Source organism: Penicillium psychrofluorescens (assembly GCF_964197705.1).
Source record: "Penicillium psychrofluorescens genome assembly, chromosome: 5".
Classification (NCBI taxonomy): Eukaryota; Fungi; Ascomycota; class Eurotiomycetes; order Eurotiales; family Aspergillaceae; genus Penicillium; species Penicillium psychrofluorescens.
The window spans coordinates 1,934,282-1,957,447 of NC_133443.1; the positions used below are offsets into that span (position 1 = coordinate 1,934,282).

A 23,166-nucleotide genomic window follows, 5' to 3' on the forward strand; every position below is an offset into this window, starting at 1 on the left:
TTCCTAGAGTTTAAATTGCAGCAGATTTTAAAAATTCTTAACGTCGAGGTTCAATTTGCGACTGAAAGAAATAACCCTCAAATCATATCTAGGTCTATTCGAAGCCGCATTTGGGCTCTAGAAGTAAAAACACTGTCAATTGCTGTGAATAAACTGAGAATCTTCTTCCTCACACATCTTACAAGTGTTTTCTTACAAAGCAGAGATGAAAACTGGTGGCTCTTCGGTTCTGGATCTGAATTGGACCTCTTTTTCACACACTTTTTTCAGAACGAAAATGATACGCACTTTCAGTAACCATCGGCTTTCTCGTAAATTTAGGTTTCTGAACGACCCAGAATGGTATTCGAGTCTAATATAGACTGTGCAAGGCTGAAACGAAAGACGGAAGGTGCACACGGAATCTGGAGATGCGTCACAGTACTGCGGAATGTGAAAGATATTTCAAGCGGAACGGGAACATCGCCAATAAAATGCCAACATATCCCTGCACATGGAGATTCTGAACACTACAACGTCCGTTTGATCGCCGTGCTCCTTGTCAGACCTTCCAATCTAGCTTTCTTGCGTTCTAATTATGCCTGTCGAGGTTGGAATCACCAGCACCGTAAGTTTAGAATTCGCATGATCATACTCAATCAGATATTGAAGTCGATCTCGCTAGCTTGATGCACAAACTATACGTGTTGCCATCGTTGGAGCAGGACTAGGAGGCCTAGCTTGTGCAATTGCGTGTCGCCAAGGTGGCAATCCGCTGGATGTGACAATTCTCGAACGATCCGAAGAGCTTCTGCCTGTTGGGGCAGGGATTCAATTACCACCAAATGCAACAAGAGTGATGGCTCATTTCGGCCTTACGGGAAAACTGAGGAGGGCCGGAGCTATAACTGTGGAGGGCCATACACTGCGAAGATATCGAGATGGAAACGTAGTCATTCGAAAGCCACTAGGGACTCAAGCAACAGCAACTTACGGCTCTGAGTGGATGTTTGTGCTCCATTTCACTACATTCAACTGTTTTGAATGTGCTGACAATTTTCAAAAAGGGTCATACATAGGGCCGACTACCAGAACCTACTTCTTGGGGAAGCAACTGATGCAGGTGCACGTCTGGTAAAAAATGCTGAAGTGATCGGCATTGAGTCGGGTGAAAACGATGACATGGTTGTGCTAAAAGATGGTAGACGCTTCCATGCCGACCTGATTATCGGTGCAGACGGTAAACATGCCTCAGCTCGAAATCCTGTCTCCACCCCAGATGTCTAACATTGCCAGTAGGACTCTGGTCCAGAATGCGCGAGTTTATTCTGGATGGGCCATCTCCGCCTCTGGAAACAGGCGATTTGGCGTATCGTGGCACATTTTCGCTCCAGGAGCTTAATGCTTTGAACAACCCGGAAGTTGAGAAGCTTATTGCGGCATCCGATGTTCAAGTCTGGATGGGACCCGAGAAACACGTTGTTTTTTACCCAGTCAGGAACAAATCAGAATTCAATCTGGTTTTGCTGCAAGTGATTCGATCCTAAATATGGGCAAGGTGCTCAGCTGACACGCCGCAGTTGTCCAGACGACCTGCCAAAAGGGTCACGGACGTCAGAGGGCGATTTGGAAGAGATGCGAAGCAATTTCGAAGGATGGGATCCCACGTATGGCTAATGCAATCCCATCGCATGTATGTGCTAATACAGTGATAGACTCAAGACCATGATTTCCTGCCTGCGCAGAGCCTTAAAGTGGAAGCTCTGTCACCATGAGGAACTTCAGAGATGGACAAAGGTAGGTTATTCTGTCAGATAATATGTTGTTCCTTGGATCTAGACTGACCGTGAACAGGGTACTGTGGCCCTGTTGGGGGATGCCTGTCATCCCACTTTGCCATACCAAGCCCAAGGGGCGGCAATGGCAGTCGAAGATGGCGCTGTACTAGGGCAGCTTTTGACAACGGCACAAAATCGACGACCACTTCCAAATTCTGTGACCGAATTGCGTGCAACTATTACTGGCATTTTGAGTCTTTATGAAACTCTGCGGAAGGAACGAACCGAAACAAACGTTCTTGGAGCCGTACAGAGTCGTGCTTTCTATCACTTGTGTGATGGAAGCGAGCAAATGGAACGCGATCAAATCTTATCAAAGCTGCCTGAATCGCAATGGAAGGGGCATTGCAAATGGAACTGGGGAGACGCCAAATATCAACAGAGCCTTCTTGGTTTCGACGTGTTGAGCGACGCTGCATGTGAGTTCAATAGCTCGTTCGGCCTGGGAGGAATCACGAATTAGGGAAAAATGAGCGGGCCTTTTTTTGAGCTCAAGCCATTCAGTTTCTTAACGGGATGAGATTAATCCTCGGCAAGATCTAGACTGTTCGTGATGCCAAGAAGATGACTAGGAGGGCTGGAAGCGGTACCAGAGTGATGTTGAAGATTAGCCTTTGCCTAGGAAACGCGAACTGCAGCGCAAAAAAAAAAGAAAGAAAAAAAGAAAAAAAGAAACCATTAGCCCATTTTTGACCTTCTTGACGGCTTTTCGGTGAAACAATCAACCCATCGGCCATGCCTGCTTTGCCCTGCGTTGGCTTCTGCGGCGCAATTCAAGAAATGAGTGTATGTTGTCGTGGAGGTGTGTATGCAATAGATCCAAGGAACATATACGCGTTTAAAGTAAATTTTTGTAATTTGCTTTCGGTAAACCCCCATACGGAAGATACATGGGGACGTTTCTGCTGTTGCGCGGAAACGGACCGCTCATTACATAACGTTTCGAGCCAAGTCAACTACAGTATAACATAAAATCCTTGTGGGCATCTCCTTCAATCAACCCTTACGTCATCTCATCTCAAATATGATAACTATTGCCGTGAAATCATGATGAATAGTGCCACTTCCAAGCGACGTTCTCGACTTAAACCGGAGTCTGAGCGGAAGCGGCCGAAGTACGTTCTCAAAGCATGCGCGTCATGCAAACGCAGAAAAGTTCGCTGTAACGGCAAAAATCCTTGCGAGTTCTGTGAGCGGCGTTCGATCGAGTGTCATTACTCAAATGAGTTTGAATCATCCACGAATCGCATCCATGACCTGAATAATCAGGAATTCACATCGACAGGAAAAAGCGTTGGCTCATCGCGTGCTGTGTAAGAGCAGTGTGATCCACCATTGCGATCGATCGCTAATTGCGCTACAAGTCCATTGCAGCACTTGTATGACCTCGTAGAAACGTTGCAAGATAGGGTCGAATTATTACACCACGAACTTCAAGACGTTTCGAACAAGCGTTCGTCAAACACCGAGGATGATAATGGCCATCCGAACCACTCGAAGCAGAAAAATATCCCGGCGACCCAAACGGATGCAGTGAGCCAGGGTAATAATACCTGCCGGAGAAGTCTTCCGATACGATCTACCTCACCACTACTCCCTGACTATACTGGCCCAACCAGCTCACTCTTCAGCCTGGGAGTTGCGAAGATGATTTTGGAGCAAGATAGGCTTTCACACCCAGAAAAGATAGATCCGGAGATCGCTGGATCGGTGATAGCAACAGACGAGCAAGATATGACGCAAATGGAAGCTAGTCCATCAAATGACATGGGCAGCAGTGATTTGGGGCCACTGAATGAGATTGATTTGGACGAAGCTTTCCGCCTCATTCATCTATTCGATGATATTGTAGGCACATTGCTTCCGATAATTGATCTTGAAACAATGAAAATGCAAGCTGAAATGTTGTGGGCGAACATCATCTACGAATTGAATCAAAATGATAGTTCAGTTGGCGTTCGTGAATGCGATGCCACTCCTCTGAAACTGGTTATCGCTATTGCTCTGCTTGCCGAGGGGGGTGGTTATAACCGCCTGGCGGTCGATCTGCACGACAGCCTTCTACCAAATGTGTTGCCCCACGTGGTCTTGGGGAAATTCTCCTTACGGGGGCAGCAGATAATCTTGCTGAATGTACAGGCCGATTCCGATTCACTGCGACTGTTGTATTTAACGCTAATTGAACTTCTACGACAGGCTTTGTTTTACATGTTTCAGGATGACTACAGACTGGCATCTCGAATGATCACTATTGGCTCTCGCACTATCATCGAATCCGGCTTGCATCGAAAACAAATCCTCTCGCATTATTTTCCACAACCAGAGGAGCAAAACGAAATTACCACCATCCTCTACACTACTTTCGTGCTCGATCGGCAAATAAACTTTGCAGCTGGATTGCCTTTTACTTTCCGGGACAACGATGTCGACATTCCGGAGATGGTTTGTTTGCTCAAATCCTCAATGATAAAACTCAACAAACTAACAATGGGAATTACAGGAAGGCGTGCCGTATCTGAAAGCTATGAGGTCATATGTGCAGTTTGGAGCCCAACTTTGGTATTCCGTTACCGATGAACACGGAAAATTTAAGCGACGATTGAAGGAAGAAACCTTCGATTTCTTGACTTATAAAGTCAAATCATGGCAAGAAAGTCTCCCCGATACCCTAAAGCCCTGCAAAGACGAGCTGCGATCTGCGACAGAGAGCGTGACCTTTGACGATCGAAAGTCTTACTTCCTCAGATCTATTCTTTTCTTACGAGCAAACCAAATCAGGATCCTCGTCTTACGACCTCTAATCTATTCATACCAAACGGCTAGAGCAAATCCCGGTCGTGCAGGCACTCTTGTCCAACATGCAACGGAAACGATCAACAAGCTCATTGAGATGGACCACCATACCAATCTATACCGCACACAGATATCAATTTTGAATCATTTCCTTTCATCTGCTTTGTGTGCTTTATTTCTTGTTCTTGCTCATTATTCGCGCCTCTCCACCATCGAGCTATCTACAAGTGAAAGTGCTGCCGTGATCGATGCTATTGCCAGTGGTTTGGGCTTACTACGATCTTACCTATTTTCTCGGTCTTCGCAGCGGCTGTTACGGAATTTTACTGGGCCACAGGGCCTGATGTCTCATCTTGGATTGCTGCAACGCTGCAACCGCTTTGACAAGTTGCTTTTGGAGACGCTTGATCTTGACATATCCACGGGTCCAAATGACGTTGCGCTGGATCAAAACCTAGTGATGCAGGGTAATGATAATGTTCCGCCTGGATACTCAAGTGCGGTAGGAAACGAGGGGCCTTCGGAATTTTCATTGGCATCCCCAGGCATACCCGAAGACATAAGCCAGCTATTTGCTGGATATGAGCTGGATTTCATGGGACTGGATTCCTTATGATCAGGGTAAATTGTGTCTTATTACTGTTCCCAAGCAGCTCGAGGTCAATATTGAATATCCCCAGAGATCGTAATAAGAATGATCCAAATGATTACGTTTGATCATTTGTGAATTACATTGGAACACGCAATTTCGCCAGCTCCAGAATTGAACCGCTTTTCCCCTATAAATGGTGGCTCTACCCCTTGCAGTGTAGATCGATTCTCTTGGCAGGGCTACATTTTCGCCTATAAAGCCTGCCTCAGATCAGTGCTCTCAAGCCATGCAATTACAACCTACTAGCCACTTGAGGAGGATACTGGTCTCGCTCTGGGTGTAGAGCGCGTGCTTAAGATTGCTTTCAGGTTCTTGCCAATACAACCAATATTTATTCAGGCACTTGGCGAGGAGGAATCGCCTTTACGACACCCCATTCCAGCAGGATGGACGACTTCAATGAGATCAAGAATTGGACGGGGAATCTCAACCTGACGGCGGAAGACAGCGCGTCCAACTACGAGGGAGCAGATGCAATCAGCAGCAAGGGGACAGCCCTGACCCTACAGAGGATGGTGGACTCCATAATGGCCGATAATCTGGAATTGAACACGAGACTGAGCGCTATTGAGACCAAGGTGACGACAATGTGCGCGGGATTGAGCAGGCCTCAGGTGAAAAGCAGGGCTGAGTTCCCCCACGAGAGTACCATCGGAGACAGGTACCTAAGGCCAGCCATGCACTTAGACCCTAAAACGACCACAAGGAGAGATCCAGACTTGTTTCATGGCCACAATGAGCACTTTTTCCCTCTAGGGCGAAGGACACGGGATCTCAAGGATCAGATGATAGCTGATCAACAAGAGCAGCGAGAAAGAACGCATGAAGCCGTCGATGATGTTGAAGCTTATGCAGAGGGACAGCTCTGGTATGTTGTTTTCTGGATTATTTTATCTTCTTCGGCAGTATTAATGCTCATGGGAGGATTATAGCCCATCATGCAACAACCTGATCACTAAATGGTGTTTCATCGGGGGTTGTTTCGATTGGTGCTTCTCGCACTCGGCCGTCTGCACGGGTGATAATGGTCAGAGTAAGAACCGCTCAATAGAGACAGTGGAAATGTGCAGTTCCGAGGAAGCTGGCGCAGATTGTGATATAATTACCTGCGGTAGGCTCCAATACCTCTACAATATCCCATATGCAGAACTGACATTGGCTCGAGGTAGAATATTCTCGTGAGGAGTGGCAAGAGGAGGAACATTTAAAGTGGATGGCAGAGCAATCACCATAGCAAGCGGAAGCATGCGGCACGGCTTACTTGATAGTATATGAGATAGAACTCAAAAATGGTATGAGCAACAAGAAGAGTTCTCTTTTGGGTCTACGTTCTGCATCGAAGACCCGAAGTTCCCCGCCTCCGTTTCATATCCCTCCCTCGCCTACTATGATTGATGCTCTTACCCAGTCTGGTCAGCCGTTATTGAATCTAAAAAGCATATCTGACGCACGCCGCGGCCATAGTCAGGGTCAGGGAGGACAGCAGTAAAGGACTTAATTCAGTCATAATATTGCACCTAGAAGATGTTTTGCGTCGGAAGATTACTGCGGCTATCAAAATAAGTAGAATCCGTCGGTCTGTCTCAAATGTCAAGGTGATCCATGCAATGCCCGCATCACCCGCAATCTTTGTCACAAATGCTCCAGTCTTGATCTTCATCTATGTTCATCATTAGTCCTGTGTTTGGATTGACCTTGAACTGAGATTTTCGAGGTTGTGTCTCCTTTGGAAACCTGCTTCCGCTTTGCGCCCCTTATTCTTTTTTTGTCCGACCGAACTCGGCTTTGTGGTATGCACGGAAGAATGCAGCATACTATTTGAATCGCTTTTGCGAACGAATTGAATTGAGTTTTCCCATCGGTTGGTGGATTTTGTATGTGCTCGATCTACAGAAGCCCGGGCAGACTTGCTTGCGGACTCTGCAAATGGCACGAGCTATTAGAAACGATCAAAGTCAACAGTTATCCAAGTGGTCTCGCAATCAAAGCAGAAGTTTCAAGTGGTAATAGATATGAACGATTCAAAATAAGCTAGTACTGACCAGATGGTTCGGATGATCAGAATGATCTGCAACAACAGTTTTTCCACCAACTTTCTTGAAACTAAGGCCTACGGTCTTTGTGTTGTCCTGTCCCAGGAGAGAAGACTGGATGGATGTACCATCTCCAGGCCTGTTTAATCCGATGCTAGGGTGATTTCGTTTTTGATGAACATCTTTATCGTGAGCGGCAAGTGCTTGCTGGTCGGCGAACATTCGAGTGCATGAAGGGCATGAGACAGTTCGTGGGCGGTGGAGATTGGACCTCTTCTGAGACATAGCTCGTTTCTATGCTAGATGAGAATAAGCACTTAAGTACATGCTATAAAAGCATGCTATACAAGCGATCGAAAGTTAACGTGGAAGACTTTATACGCGGCGTTCCACATTCTGCCCAAAGTGCGGGGCATGAAGCAGGAGTCTTATAAGACCGTGCCACGTCTACCATGCAGACAAAAGTAGCAATGCAGACATATGCTTTGATGCCCAATAGTGTTGAATCGGACTACGTAGGCCATTTTATTTTTCGCGCGTACCGGCTTGGATGCGGGTGCGGTCTAATTCCGCAATCCGGAAAGTTCGCCCGGAAATAGCTGTCTACACTTGCACACAAGAGAAGGAGACAAGGCCTGGAAATAGAATCTTGATGCCTTGCTCTGGTAGCTCTAGCAAGTCTGTGGCGGCCGATTGCAAATTCGTCAATCCTGTTTCGATTGAGCTGGTACATGTATAGAGCCCCGCGTAGGTGCGCAGCTTGCTTATTGATTACGCTAGACAATCTACAAGAACAGAATATTTCGATGCCGCATAAATCAAATGGAAAAATAACTAAAAATGTTCCATTCAAGTGAATTGCGAAAAAGTGTCTCTAATAGGCCTTTCTCAACCACTGGGTCTGCGAGTTGCAATAGCCCAACAGACCGGTCAAGCCCCATTCCGTACCAATGCCGCTCTGCTTGTGACCACCAAACGGGACTTTGGGGGATATATCAAAGTGTGAGTTAACCCAGACACTGCCAGCCTGAAGCTGGTTAGCAATGCGGGTGGCCCGCTCGAAATCCTTAGTCCAGACTGACGCGCCTAGGCCAGTCCCCAGCGCATTCGCCTTGTCAAGAACATCGTCTTCGTTAGACCATTTCACAATGGGAAGGATGGGTGCAAAGGGCTCTTCTTGCACGATCCGCGATAACTCAGGGGGGTTGTCAATAATGGTAGGGTGGACGAAGTAGCCGTGAGAGTCATTAATTGAGCCACCTAGGACTACCTTGAGTTTCTCAGTAGTAATAGAACTTAAGAGGGCCTTGGCTTTTTCGAATTGCATCTTATTTTGAATAGGACCGAAGAAAACATCAGGTTCGGTACCGTCTCCAATCTTCAGCGTTTTCACAAAAGCGATCATCTTCTCTAGGAATGTGTCGTAGATCTTTTCGTGGACGTAGAGACGCTTGATCATCATACAGATCTGGGAACTGCATAGGTAGGAAGAGATGCCAATCTTAGGAATGATCGCATCAATGTCGACATCGTCACAGATAATAGCGGGATCATTTCCACCAAGTTCTAGGGTCACTCTCTTAAGATTCTTAGCGCAACTTGCCATCACCCGTTTGCCAGTCGCGGTAGAACCAGTGAATGAGATCTTGTCGATATCTGGATGCTCTGTGAGCATTGGTCCAAGGCTATCATCACCACTTAGGCACTGCACAACACCAGGAGGGAAGAACCGAGTCGCTAGCTCGGCTAGCTTTAAGTCGCAATAAGGGGTGAAGGGCGAAGGTTTCACAATAACTGAATTACCAGTGTATACAGCACTGACAACCTTGCCGATGGCAAGCAGCATAGGGAAATTCCAAGGCACGATCGCACCAGCAACGCCCATAGGCACATAGCGCTGAACAATCTTAAGATCATCCTTCTCCTCGATCACATTCTCTTTAATTTCGATTTGAATCATGGCCCGAATCCACGTAATAGTCATTTCGACCTCAGTTGCAGCCTGGTTCAGCGGCTTTCCTTGCTCCATCGTCAGAGTCTTGGCGAACATATGAGCGTTGGCCTCGATCGCCTTAGCGAATGCAGAGAGAGCTGCCCGACGCTCCTCGAAGGAAGTCTTAGACCATTTCTTAAAAGCATTGCGGGCAGATTTGACGGCGCGGTCGACGTCCTCCTGGGTTGAAACGGGCACTTCGGGGTTGGGCTTGGAGTTTGCGGGATTGATGCCGTGGCGGGTGGTGGTGGTTGAACTCAACTCGTTACTGATGACATTATGGAAGGTCTGTTCAGTTCATTATCAGCAATCAGTTTGAATTCTACGTTTCAATATAGAAATACCCACGGCGAACTCCAGGGGGCCGCTGTTGGTAGTGTCGACAGTCATCTCCGTTGTTTAGGATAACTAAAATAGCTTAAGGATTGTGGAGAGTGGTTCAGCTCAACGAGGTTAGAAGGTTTTCAAAGGACCTTGGTGTAATTGTATCAGCGGCGAGGTTTGAGTCAACCCAAGGCTTTATTTATAGTCGAAGCCGAGCATAATCACCACTCCTATTAAATGCCGTAGAATCATTCCGAGTCGCCCAGACCCTAAGCTTACTTACTCACTCCGCGCGCGTTATATGGATAGAGAAACTTAGATCTTACCTTTAACCTGCCTAAAAACCTAACAGAGACGAGCAGATGACGATCTCTTAGTGTTCCCCAACTTGAGGCCGAATCCCGAACCCATTCCGGCATTGCGGGGAGCAGATCCGATGTATTCGTGGGGTCCCCGGAACCCGCGCTGTCACAAACCCTAAATGTGTTTGGAGAGTTCCGTCGACACTTCCGGGCCTTGACCCCGGCAGACATTGTGTGGTGGGCTCGACCTGCGGAATTCGGCCGGTACAGACAGTTTATTGTAGGGGTCCTGAGCCATACACGCGGAACTGGCGGAGATACATTGTTGGCTCAGGAACAGCGGAAACTTTTAAGCGCGTATGGTTCGTATAGTTGATGGGTGGATCTTGTCTTCAAAAATGGTTTGGCAGAGCGTTTTGATCGCGAACTATGCTTTTCATTATTAGACTTCTCCGAAGCGGTTGAGAAATGCAGATAGATGCTGGCGTGGAGCATCGGGCGGGCTATTCACGTTTCGAGCGTGGTCGATCATTCGGAGGGATTCTTTTGAGTAGATATCCTGACCCCTGTTGTTCTTTCCTTCGATAAGCCTTGTTCTCAGTACTCCGGCATAGCCTTGGGCGCTCAGAGAGCACATAGTTTAATGGTATCACATAACATGGGGGTATGGGGAGAGGGATAAGAATGGGAGGAAACAAAAAAGGAGCAATAATCATTCACACTTGAATTTATGCAGTGAAGATCATTTGAAAATCATTGACCCAGAATCATTCTTGGGAATTGACAGTTAGGCAGTTCGAGGCATGTCCATGAGCAGTGGGTCAAATCCACCAACCGAAATACGTCATGCCATTGCCCGGAGTTTCCTGCCCTCTCCCACTCCACACTACCCAAAACTACCGATTGGATTGAGTGTACTAATTCCCCCCTTCAACTCGCCATGGCCAGCCATCTTGAAAACCTCCTCTTACCACATGGCCGCACAGCGCTGTGCAAGTCTGTGCTACCGGCACTTCTGGACTGTATCGCGGACATTGCGGAGTCGCTACACCAGTCACAACATGTTTCCCTCGCAGGCGGCACAAACGCATTTGGTGACGGCCAATTGAACGTCGATATTTCAGCTGAAAACCTCCTTCGGGCCGCGCTTGCAGAGTGTCCCTCGGTAGAGACTGCGAGCAGCGAAGAGGACCCTGTGGAGCGACCTGCCCGTGACAGCCAAGCTGAGGGAGGTGTCTCCGCCACTTCCGAAAAATACACAGTCGCGTTTGACCCTCTAGACGGGAGCTCGATCATTGCGCCGAACTGGACTGTGGGCACTATTATCGGCATCTGGGATGGCGGGTCGGCGATCCACCAACGGCCCTCCGAGAAACAAATTGCCGCCATTCTGGGCGTCTACGGGCCGCGGACTACGGCCATTGTTGCCTTGAGGGTCCCGGGCGGCGAACCCTGTTGTCTTGAGATCGGGATCGGGAAGTCCGGGGCACACGAGTTCCTTCGCTCCGATATGCGCTTTGCAGACCCGCCGTTTAAGACTCGCTATTTTGCCCCGGCCAATCTCCGCGCAGCAGCGGAGAGTGAGGCTTACATGCGCCTGATCACGCATTACGTGGAGAAAAAGTATACATTGCGGTACAGCGGTGGATTGGTACCGGATTTGGTACACGCGCTGGTCAAAGGTCACGGCGTGTATATATCTCCTGTGACTAGCGTGAGCGAAGCCAAGCTGCGCCGCTTGTACGAACTGTTTCCCGTTGCTCTTGTGGTGGAATGCGCTGGGGGAAAGGCGATTAACCCGGTTGATGGAGAGGATATCCTGACTCGGCCGCTGGAGAATTGTGATGAAACAGCAGGTTTAATTTGTGGAACAGCCGAGGAGGTCGGCATTGCAAAAAAGGCACTGCTTGGCTCCCATCCTTAATATTGAATTCCAAATCCGGCAATGTAAAAAATTTATAGTTAGTTAGCTGTTAAGAAAAAGGTGCTTAGTAGACACTGCAACAAGCCAATCATTAGTCTAGTTGATACCATATCTCTGGATGACGGCTGAACGTGTCCAATATAGAGCAGGCGAAAACCGCAGGACTAGCTGAAAGGCTGACCGTTTTGGTGAAATTCAATGACTTGGATTCAATTCGTGTAAATGTCCAATTTCTCTAATCAATTTTGTATCGTCCCATCTAAGCCTGCAGAGGCTCGCCCATACCACCGAAAGTCACGCTCTTGATGGTGGTAAACTCATCAATACCGTACTTGCTGCCCTCACGACCGAAGCCGCTCTGCTTAACGCCACCAAATCTAGAAACAAGTAAGTTAGTTTGAATCATCTGATCCTTGTAGGGAGAAAACTTACGGAGACGCAACATCGCTGATCAAGCCAGTGTTAACACCGACCATGCCAACCTCCATGGCCTCCGCAACACGGAAGATGCGGCGGACATTGCCGCTGAAGAAGTAGCCCGCAAGGCCGACCTCGGCACTGTTCGCCAGGTCCACAACATCCTTCTCCGTCTCGAAGGGGAAGAGACCCGCCACAGGACCGAAGGTCTCCTCGGAGGCGAGGAGCATCTCCTTGGTCATACCGGTCAGCACAGTCGGGTTGTAGAAGTTAGGACCGAGCGCAGATGCCTTCTCGCCGCCGATGGCAAGCTTGGCGCCCTTGGAGATAGCGTCCTGGACGTGCTCGTGCACCTTATTGACAGCGCGCTCGTGGATCACAGGGCCGTGGGTGATGCCCTCCTCGAAACCGGCACCCAGCTTGAATCCCTTGACCTTCTCGGCAAAGCGCTTGGCAAATTCGTCGTACACGCCCTTCTGCACGTAGATTCGGTTCGCGCACACGCAAGTCTGGCCCGAGCTACGGAACTTGGAAGCAATGGCGCCGTTGACGGCGACTTCGAGATCCTCGACGTCATCAAACACAATGAACGGCGCGTTGCCGCCCAGCTCCCATGAGACCTTCTTGATCGTCGATGAGGCCTGCTTCATCAACAGCCGGCCGACATTCGTCGACCCGGTAAATGACACCTTGCGCACCTCCGGGTGCGTGGTAATCAGCTCGCCGACCTCGGGGGTATTCTTATGAGCAGTCACAATATTGACCACGCCCTTGGGAATACCCGCACGGTGTGCCAGCTCCGCAAGTGCATTAGCCGTGAACGGCGTCTCGGCCGGCGACTTGGCAACAACCGTACACCCAGCAGCGAGGGCCGGACCAATCTTGCGCGTAATCATGGCAGCCGGGAAATTCCACGGCGTGATGAGACCGCACACACCGACGGGCTGCTTCATCGTGATAACCCGGTTCCCGGGAACCGAGGCGGGGATGGTGTCGCCGTACATACGCGGCGCCTCCTCGCTGAACCACTCGAAAAACGACGCGGCGTAATTCACCTCGCCCTTGGCGTCTGCCAACGGCTTCCCGTTCTCCCATGTGATCAGCTTCGCCAGGTCGTCTGCGTTGTCCATCATCAGCTGGTACCACCGGCGCAGCATGCGGGCGCGCTCGCGCCCCAGCGTGTTCCGGAACGTGGGGAAGGCCGCCGTGGCGGCTTCGATCGCTTTGGTGACATCGCTAGTGTTGAGTTCGGGGCATGTTCCGATCAGCTTGCCGGTTGCGGGATCTATCGACCGAGCGAGGGGTTAGCTATAGTATCCAAATGCTGGAGATGGTTGGTATTACCGTGAACCTCGAAGGTCTCGCCGGACTGGGCACCAACCCACTCGCCATTGATGTACGACTTCTCAATGAAGAGCGACTTGTCTTTCAACTGTTCCGGGATTCATTAGCATTGGACATGGGCGAGTCGTTTGGGTCCACCTACCTCCGGTGCACTGTGTCCCATGGTGTAGAGTCTCTGGGTGTAAATCGTCGGGGGAACAGCAAAAGGGTATCGAGGTCGAGGTCTGAGCAGTGTGCGTGAAACTGGGCGGATGAGTCTCTCCATGGTGGTGGAGACCGGAGGGAAGAGCGAGACTAAATAGGAAGGATAATGCACGGCAGAGGACGGAACCGGGAATCTCGTGCGGGGAGAGGGGGAGAGACTGGAGTGCAAATTGGACAGAGGAATCTCGCTTTTAAGAGCGAAGTCAACAAGAGTGTGGGGACGGAGCTGTGGCAGATGGGCTGGACGGTGATTGCTCTCTGGGCCCGAAACCACCGAGTAATAATCGCAGTTGGGTGCGAGGAAGCAAGAAGGGAAGCTGTACGCTGCCGGCGGAGGTGATGTCACGGGTCGGGCTGCCCTTGGGGCTGGGGAGACCAGCAATTGGCAGTCCTAGGGGCTATTTTCAGATTCTCGACTTGATTCCCCTATCCTACTCTGTTCGTTCACGACTCAATTGACTCTTTACTCCTTGATCCGAGTCGATTTTGTTGTCAATCGACAAATTTGAGTATGATTAACGGTTATATATTTACATTCGGTACGATATCCGGGAATTCCATCCAGTCACAGTCCATACTCGGGAAGCCCACCCAATCACAGTCCCCGCTGCCAACAATCGCGTACGGGTAATACAACCCCAGAGCCTAATCGTGGATTTCCACCACCGACACATTCGCCGAAGCACTCGCCGTGCTGACCGATCGCTCTGCCCGGCTAGACGGCTCTGGTGCGCGATAGCTCGGGTGAACACGCTTCATGTGGAGGTTGAGATTCCACCTCCTCGAAAACCCATTGGTATGTCGCGGACACTTCTTCATGGGGCACACCAGATCCAGTTTGCGATGGAGCCCTTTGCCCTTGGCCGCTTGCGAGGGGACCGATGGTGTTGTTACTTCCATTTCCTCGTCGGACACAAACTCTGCACTCAATGGCTCCGGTGCGGCGGCGGATGGTAGACGTGACCGAGGCCGCCCTGCTCGGCTCTTGGGCTTGGGTGGTTGTAGCTGCTGGTTCGGAGGCGGCGGACTGGATGGGACCGTCTCCTCTATCTCACCCTCGCTTTCGGTGTAGGTGTAGTCGGTATACTCATATCGGGTGTTGCGCGCGGCCTGGGCTTTGATGCGTCCTTCGTGGAACGTCCGGAATGTCATGTCTTCGCCGAATAGGTCGCTGCATCGCTGGGAGGCTCGCATCACGGCGGCGGAGGGGAGGCCGATCATCGATGCGACTCCCATCACCTCGCTCCAATCTCGCAGGTGATGTTTGCGAATAACTGGGGGTCGCGTCTGATTTTCCTTGTTAGGGGAGCGAGACCGGCCGCGGGACCGAGACGTCTCGGGCATGCTCTCGTCTTGAGCTTCATTCTTTGAAGCCAGGTGTTGACTGCGGGTGCCGGGCGCTTGTTCGGGATGAACGTTCCGACGAACTCGTTTTCGGCCGCGCGAACGGCTTCTGCTTGTACTCCTGGCCGACTTGGACGCCTGCGAGACGACGCTGTCGGCATCACTGGAGGACTCGCTGCTCGATTCGTCGCCAATCTTCCCTTTCATCGACTGATGAAGCCCAGCTAATACCCGGTCCAGACGTGAGATGACCTGTCGAGAAAGAGGTCGCAAGTGCTGCCGAGCCTGATCGTCGTCGGCCAGAACCACCGGTCGCAGCGGTATCTCGTCGTCATCTTCGGGATCGCTGTCCATTTTGCCATCGTAGTCCATGCTCTTTTTCATTTCTGTAAGATCCCATTCGCGGGCTTGGAATCTCTCCTTGCCAGTCCTAGTCATCACTGCCATAATAGACTCTTCCAGTTCAGCGCTGAGTCGGGCATCAGGTGCCATGCGCCATGTTTCTGGATCACCCAGCTGGTTGTGGATAAATTCACCGACTCGCGGGACCTTCTCGGCCGGCATAGGCCACGCGACCCATCGTCTGATATTCAATGGAGTTTGCTTGTCGGTTCGTTTGCGGATGGCATACGCATTGTAGAGGTGCGAAGCCAGATCCCTCGCTCGGTTCCGGATTATTGAATCTGCAGCGCCTCGGTCGTTCGCCGTTACTCTCTTGTAAGTAGACCGAGATCCCACCCAGCGGTTTGGGCGCGTAGATCCCGAGGGTAAATCTTTTCCTCGATCAAGGACGAATTTTCGAGCTTGTCTCCCGTGGACCGGATCTTTCTGTGGCTGTTTAGACTTGCCCGTATCATGATCGTCGCTATTCGAACCCAGCTCGTCGTCATCTTCGTCGCTTCCGGGGAAACTGTCGCCATCGGATGAATAATCGGCCGTTAGGAGATGCCCTTGCCCCATCATCCCGTCAATCTCATAATCGTCTGCATATCGCGCCTCCTTGTGAACCCCAGACTCCTGCACGGGGCGTGACTCCGCGGCGCCATCGTAACCGCTGGGCCCACCGGATAATGATCGCCGTGGTGACTGAGAGGGCAGATGCGCGGCATCGCTGCTGGGGCCGCCGAATAGTGATTTGCGGGGCTGTGCGGACTGCGGTGGATTGAACTGGGAAGGCTGCTCGGAGAATGAGGACATTCCTCGCGAGACCGCTTGGGTCCTCCGTCCTTCGGGCTGGTGACGGAGACCGATGGATGCTATGTCACATGGGTTTTGATTCCTGTGGGATACGGTCTACCTCAGACATGCGCAAGACAGGCCATGTCAAAGCACTGAGTCGTGTGTTGTTACTAGTAGTTCGAGGATCGATGAGAACAAAAATTCCCGGTGGGCCATCAGTCACGTGTTGATAACTGATCGACAGTATACAATCCGCGTCGGCTTCTTATTTGGAGATTTGTGCAAGTTATGGAATCTCTCTTTTTAAAGTCATTGGTCCAGTCAGAACTTACATTAATGCAGACCCACGTCTCAATCAGGTATCACATTGTACAGTAACCATGGCCTTGCGATCTGCTAGGGAATCTCTCAGAAGGCATTATTTACGTGTTTGCAGTTACACTCAATCAATCAATCAATCAATACTTTATTGGCCTAATGCAGCCTTGATAGCGGCGTGATACCTATGCAGGCGCCTCCTCCGTCGGACACAAGAGTAATTCAAACGCCAGCCTGTGCACAGTAGATGATAAAGACAAAATCAACCCAGAAACCATACCCAAACGCCCACAGCAGTCAATAATCTCACTGGTCTCTCTTCAAACCCCTCTTAATTCAAATGCCGACTTCCCTTGACTTTCCACCTTCCGTCTTCTAGCCTGATAGCTCATGATGATGCAACAACCCGACAGCCATCCCATGCTTTTGCTCGAATTGAACTTGGAAAACAAGAGGATTATTGCCCCAATCAATCGAAAGACAACCCTCACCATTATCATTTCCGTCATTACCTTTTCCCCATAGTGGAGGTGTCATATCCATGGGCTTCCAGATATGCGCGGAACTCCTCATCCTCCTTGGTGATAGTGTCCTAGAACAAATTAAATCAGCCCACAAGGTCCACACACAAGTGAAATGATGGGAAGTGACAAACTCACCTGTCCGACATGAGGCAAGAAAAAGTAAACAATAATCGACGCAAAGATACATAATGCACTAGCGACGAAGAACGGGTCTTGACCCGCGCGGATAGGATTGGGGTTGGCCTGAAGCAAGGGGAAAATATAGGTTCCGACAAAGGCACCGACTTTGCCAACTGCGGCAGCGATAGCATAGTACTGGCCACGCACAGCGGTGGCGCTAGTTTTGGATGCAAGCAGACCGATATTGTCGCCAGGGCCCAACTCACCCAAGGACAAGAAGGTACTATAGTGTAGATTGGTCAGTTATGACAAGACCAAGCAAGATAACTAGATCGTTTCGAGAGACTAACCCATAGACGACAACAAATCCTGCGACATTTTTTGGGATCGACAGGTATTCGTAGCAGCCGGACATGATAAAGCCGACCACGGACTGAGCGGTCATTCCGACCATCAGACACATACGCGGCCCAATCCAGTCACTGAGAAATGCTCCGGCAAAGGACCCGGGAAGATAAAGGGCATTAACCACGACGTTCCAGCCGAAAATCTTCCACAGAGGAGCGGTCGAACCAAGAATGGTATCTAGCCAGACTGACGAGTAGGTATTGAAGGCAAACACGGAGAAATCGTAGATAAACCAGACGAGGGACACAACAATCTGCGGTCTATTAGTATTAAAAAAAAGATAAACCGGATTTAACTTGACGGAGATCAATAATAATCAAAGGGGAAACGGTATCATACCAGGCGCTTCCAGTGAAACCTAAAATTAACAGACTGTCAGCAAATTTGTATCTCCCGCGAATAGAGCTTAGGGCTAATCTTACTTAATGACCAAAGCATAGGGGAATCGATACATGCGCTCTCGGCTGAACTCTTCCGGATCTTTGAGTTTGAATCGCAGGTAGACTAGACTGAGTGGCGGAATAACTCCTAGCCCCAGGGAAATACGCCACGGTGCCTCGAGATTGTCCTCCCCGAAAATAAGGACGAGGACCATGGGCACGAAAGCGGCGACAACGAAGCCAAAATCAATGATAAAGTCGGTGAAGAAGATGAACCAACGATTGCGATGGCCTGCCTTTAGCTCGCCGGTGCTCTCTGCAGCGGCGACGGATCCCGCAGGATATTCGCCTCCAATTCCGATGCCAATTATAAAACGATATGCCGTGAGGGCAGCAAAGAGCCCCGTCGGGCTGCCGTGGTAGCCATACGAGCCGGCACTCAGAGCGGCGAATAAAATGAGGATAAAGGTCGAGATCATCAGGGACCACTTGCGCGACCAGTAGTCGCTGGTGATGCCAAAGATCAACATGCCAACCACCTCGCCGACGAAGACAAGGGAGGAGACATTGCGGAGCGCCGGGGAATTTTTGTATTCCGTGGGATAAATACGGGTCAGCATGGTATCGACGGATCCAATGACCTACGGCAACTAGTGGTTAGTCCAGTCATATTATAACAATAATGGTGTGCATATTCCCCCGGCGAGGATTTGGTGTGACATACGCCGTTCAGATAGCCATCGGAGAAGAGCCCAGCCCCGCAGGCGATAACAGGCCAACTCCGCTCCCAGCGAGACTTGGGAAGGGCGTCAAGCGGGATTTGCGCCTCCGCCTCCGACTGGAGAGGCCCGGGGGTCCTCTCAGAAGTCTTCTCGGGGTCTAGGGAATCCATCGTCAAGAACAACAAACGACAACGGTCATGTCACGATAAGACGAAGGGCCTTGGGGGGGGGGGTATGGCAAGGGTTTTAAATCACCCTCGTGGGCCAAGGGCGGCCACCGGCGGCATGGCAAACCTCTAGTCCGAAAGAGGAGGATAAAAAATCAAGCGCGAATCTCCAAGGGCTAGGAAGATGGGCTGGCATCGCACGTGCTTGAGCGCATCGAGGCCGCGCTCGGGCGACGCGTCGACGATAGATCCATACAACCCCGGTAGTTCAGAGCAAGTCCGGCGTCCATCAAATCACAGGCTTGACTCTCTGTACTACTGCAATATGCCGGTGGCGATCCCTCTCCCGCTACTGTTGGTTAGAATTACACAACAAGCCTCATGGCCCGCTCAGAATCGCCGGGCGGATTGATTCTATCCGAGTCAATCGGAACCCATTCCCGGGAATTCATTAAGTGCTATCTATTGTGTGCGCATGGTTCCACGAATAATAAAGGTTTGGCTGGCATTGGCCAATCCTATAGGTCATCGAAAAGCATGGGGAATTGGGGTCCTCTCAGGGGTCTACTCCCGCCCCACGGATCATAGTTGCTGCGGTTCCTGGACAACCACATTTGAACCGAGGCTAGCTAAGGATGCCACCCGGCGAGAAATAAGGAAAAGAAACACGCTTAGAAGGGTGCGAAGATAACAAGCCATTTAGGGTCGGAGCATGGTCAGATAAATTAAATGTGAAGGAATACATGCTATGCTATCATTCGCAATAAAAAGCCAAGCCAGGAGTTCCTCGTTCCAAGCAAGCAGAGCCTCACTTCATGAGAACTTTCTTTCTCGATTCCTCCATCACAGACTCGCGCCAGTACCAAAGCCCAGCCAGCAGGGCCGCAGGGCCAACCATCACTATTCCCAGAAGTCCGCCAACCAGCGTAACAACAAGAGAAGCACGAGTAACCTTCACCCGGCGCAGGTCCCAGACTGTAAACAGACACCAGGCCAAGACAGCAAGAGCCAGACATCCCACCTGGACCAATTCAAACGAAAGTCCCATAGCCTCATGACCAGACACACTAGCAAGAACCTGTGGAATGAATCTGCTAGCAACAACCAAATGCACCAGACTGGTCAAGAAGAAAATGCCACCAAAAAAGAAAGAGAGATAACCCATGTCGTGTGATCCATATAGCAGCTGGCCAATTGTAAAATTTGCAGACTTCTTACGGAAGCGTTTGCCCAGCTGAAGCAGGATCGGTAGGCTGACATGCGCCGCTAATTGGATTGCGATTGATGCTGTCTGTTGGTTTCGGAGATTCGTGAGTGCTTGTACTATGGGGAAGGCATATGCAACCACCAGTCCGATTGGAAGATTCTTTGCAATCCAGACATCAAGGGCTCGTGGCGAGGGGTAGTAGAATTCTCGGGATGCGCTGAGGAAGATGTGGAGGGTGAGGTAGATGGGGAGCACAGTCTCCCAGCCTACGCATGTAGAGGCGAGGACGAATGGGATGGCGCTGTTATTTTTTAATTATGTTTTGCAATAACGCCAGAACTGGAAGACTTACCTGAACAAGGGTGAGATCAGAAGTGCCCGGCGATGAGATTCAACGACCCATAGTCCATTGATGGCAATGGTGGCCACGGAAATATATAATCGCATCATCTCAGATTCAGCTCCAGCCTCCTTCCCTAGATCATAATACCTCGGTACTACGCCACTCACCAACGCAATGCAAAGCATAGCCACAGCCCCCAGAACCGTCGCATAAACCGGCCGTTTCCTTGGCTCGACTGTAACTTCCTTATCAAGAAGGACCAACCCCTTCCTCCTATTCTCGGCTGTGTACTTCAGCACATGGGATGGGGAGGTAGTCTGCGCCATCCGCGGTGCAATAGCCTCCAATCCCATCTTACCGATGACATTGAGCATGAGGAATTTAAGAACCGGGGTCTCAAGACATTCCATACGCTGCAGCTTTTTCGTTGTTTCCATCGCGTCCCGTGTTCGTGGTCTTCGACGTCGTTGGAAGCGAGTGAATATCTCCTCGATTGCGCTGTTGTCGGGATGGGACTGTTTCTGGAGTGCTTCGTAGAGAAGGTCGGAGAGGAAAGCGGCGGATTCGATGGCGGCATTGCCGCCTTGGCCTGTTAATGGGTTCACCTTTGACAAGAGTATCAGTATACCTGTAGGACTTTGACTGAGTAGCTGCTTTATACCTTGTGAAACGAATCACCAATCAAGACAGCTCGCTTATAAAAGCATTTCTCGAGCACGGATTCTTCCAGCGGAACGAGCATGGCATTCCAGTGGAGATCGTACAGTTTCCCGAACGTCAAGCCCGGAAACAGTATGTCACTGGCGTATTCCTCTGCTAGCTTCTGGCAATCCTCGGTTGTGTATCGTGGGATGGAGGTGTACACCGTCGTTTCAGGATTCTTGAAAAAGGCAAAGAAGTAAATTTTCCCGTCTGGACCTCCCTGGTAAAGATACGAGCGGTTGTGATAGAAGGTTTTCCAGCCCATGTCGCCAATGATGCCCTCTGGTCGTTTGGAGATGCCGAACATGCATCTGTAGTTGCATTTGATGGCTGCAGCATTGAGTTAGAATGCATTTGACCAGAATAGAAGTGCAGTACATACACTCAGCAAGTTTCTTGGAGTTATACTTGGGTGTCTCCGAGTCGGCGATCCGCCATATCTCCTGCTGCGTACGAGAATGCACCCCGTCGGCGCCGACGACGATATCCCCTTGAAAAATCGATCCATCTTTGGTGGCAACAACGACGCCACCATCTATATCTTCGAGTTTGAATACCTCTGTAGAAGTATGGATTTTCGACTTATCCGTGATGTTATCGTAGAGAACCTGGAGTATTTGCTGCCGATCGAGGAACCGCATTGGGTATCCAAAACTACCAGTGTAGAGGCAGAAAATTAGATTCGCTGCAAAAATTGGCCAACCCAATACCAAACTCACAGTTCTCTCATCATGCTACCCATCGAGTGCGGCTTAGGCAGTAGTGCGCGTCCACCAGGCCCAAAGCTCTGCATGTACTCCACGGGCATCCCGATCCTCTCCAGAGTGTCATAGCAACCCAGCTGGTCCAGGATCTGAGAGCCATGCGGCAGTAGAGCCAAGCTGGCGCCCAGCTGCGGGGCAATTATAGCATGTTTTTCGAGCACAACGTAGTCGATGCCATACTTTTCGAGGATATTTGCTAGCGTGAGCCCAGAAAGACTCCCGCCGACAATGATGACCTTGAAGGGGGCCATGGCGAAACCCGTGAAACTAAATGAAGGCAAGAAGGCATGTTGGGACTACTTGCTTATATTTACCATTCCTTTTCGATTTAAGGCTGTCCAATTACCTATCCGGGGTTAGGGCTGACTGTGCTCAATCCGCTTCAGCAGCACCGCGTATGGGTTGTCATTGGCTGAGTTGGGGGAATCGGTTCCTCGGAATCAGCAGAGTGGGACGCCTGAAGCACAACGGTCAGGATTTCGCAAAAGATTGGTTGCTTTTTGGATGACATGTCTCCCTTATCGAGCTTGTTGTGCCGGGAAAAACAACTACCGAATCCTTCTAATACGGCGGGAGAAAGGACCGAATATAGATTGGTTGGGGGCGAAAACACCGTCGGTTTATTAGCGGCCACCCCAAATTACATACCTTATTTTTACTGCCTTCATCTCCGCTCTATAGGGTGTGTATACCAATTTCTCAACAGCAAGCCTGTTTGAAAATCTCTCTCTTATACCTCTGTTACTAAAATACCCGCTAGTCAGTTCTCTAGCTTCGCCATGCCTAGGTTCACTATATATAGTAGTATCGTGCACTGTCAGACAGCAGTCCATATCAATTGATTAAATTGTAGAGTCTAAAATGATTTGTTTTTTCTTTCTTTCTCGAATGCAAGGCCCCCCCTCCCGACTTTCGAACATATGCGAGATACTGTCAAGAATTGGACGTATCACGATACCCCTACATCCATATTTCCTATTTTGTACTAGTCTTTACTAGGCTGGTCCGCCCCTCAAATTGTTATGTATTCATTTATTCGTGTATTACATCTCTATTTAGGGTAAATGTGCTGTCAATTTTTGACCGATACTAATAAATTAGAGTACCGCACGACGACGACATAGATTACAGACGACCCTGCCTCGTAGGTGGGTGGGGAGAAGGCAGGGGGTGGGGTTTTTCTCT

The 23,166-nt window shown here is 50.0% G+C and overlaps 7 protein-coding genes across 7 annotated transcripts; 2 read left to right on the forward strand and 5 right to left on the reverse strand.

The window, feature by feature from the left end:
- Window positions 1-5,648: 5,648 nt before the first annotated feature.
- Window positions 5,649-6,130, forward strand: PFLUO_LOCUS7996 (uncharacterized protein; the record flags this gene model as incomplete). Its single annotated transcript, XM_073785687.1, has 1 exon — window positions 5,649-6,130. A coding segment is annotated over one exon (482 nt), but the record flags the coding sequence as incomplete, so codon positions are not given.
- Window positions 6,131-8,169: 2,039 nt separating this feature from the next.
- PFLUO_LOCUS7997 (uncharacterized protein) lies at window positions 8,170-9,678 on the reverse strand (the record flags this gene model as incomplete). Its single annotated transcript, XM_073785689.1, has 2 exons — window positions 8,170-9,576; window positions 9,637-9,678. The coding sequence occupies 2 exons, from the start codon at window positions 9,676-9,678 to the stop codon at window positions 8,170-8,172; spliced, it is 1,449 nt and encodes a 482-aa protein (XP_073642019.1).
- Window positions 9,679-10,854: 1,176 nt separating this feature from the next.
- On the forward strand, window positions 10,855-11,838 carry PFLUO_LOCUS7998 (uncharacterized protein; the record flags this gene model as incomplete). The annotated part of the gene is made up of 1 exon (XM_073785690.1): window positions 10,855-11,838. One exon carries the CDS (start codon window positions 10,855-10,857, stop codon window positions 11,836-11,838), a length of 984 nt encoding a protein of 327 aa, XP_073642020.1.
- A 259-nt stretch (window positions 11,839-12,097) lies between these two features.
- Window positions 12,098-13,762, reverse strand: PFLUO_LOCUS7999 (succinate semialdehyde dehydrogenase NADP+ linked; the record flags this gene model as incomplete). The annotated part of the gene is made up of 4 exons (XM_073785691.1): window positions 12,098-12,215; window positions 12,271-13,540; window positions 13,600-13,687; window positions 13,742-13,762. The coding sequence occupies 4 exons, from the start codon at window positions 13,760-13,762 to the stop codon at window positions 12,098-12,100; spliced, it is 1,497 nt and encodes a 498-aa protein (XP_073642021.1).
- A 686-nt stretch (window positions 13,763-14,448) lies between these two features.
- PFLUO_LOCUS8000 (uncharacterized protein) lies at window positions 14,449-16,344 on the reverse strand (the record flags this gene model as incomplete). Its single annotated transcript, XM_073785692.1, has 1 exon — window positions 14,449-16,344. One exon carries the CDS (start codon window positions 16,342-16,344, stop codon window positions 14,449-14,451), a length of 1,896 nt encoding a protein of 631 aa, XP_073642022.1.
- An 808-nt stretch (window positions 16,345-17,152) lies between these two features.
- Window positions 17,153-18,968, reverse strand: PFLUO_LOCUS8001 (glycerophosphoinositol permease; the record flags this gene model as incomplete). Its single annotated transcript, XM_073785693.1, has 6 exons — window positions 17,153-17,236; window positions 17,304-17,571; window positions 17,639-17,949; window positions 18,036-18,054; window positions 18,119-18,717; window positions 18,801-18,968. 6 exons carry the CDS (start codon window positions 18,966-18,968, stop codon window positions 17,153-17,155), a joined length of 1,449 nt encoding a protein of 482 aa, XP_073642023.1.
- An 805-nt stretch (window positions 18,969-19,773) lies between these two features.
- Window positions 19,774-22,232, reverse strand: PFLUO_LOCUS8002 (uncharacterized protein; the record flags this gene model as incomplete). The annotated part of the gene is made up of 5 exons (XM_073785694.1): window positions 19,774-20,473; window positions 20,525-21,120; window positions 21,177-21,547; window positions 21,600-21,871; window positions 21,937-22,232. 5 exons carry the CDS (start codon window positions 22,230-22,232, stop codon window positions 19,774-19,776), a joined length of 2,235 nt encoding a protein of 744 aa, XP_073642024.1.
- Between the last annotated feature and the right edge of the window lie 934 nt (window positions 22,233-23,166).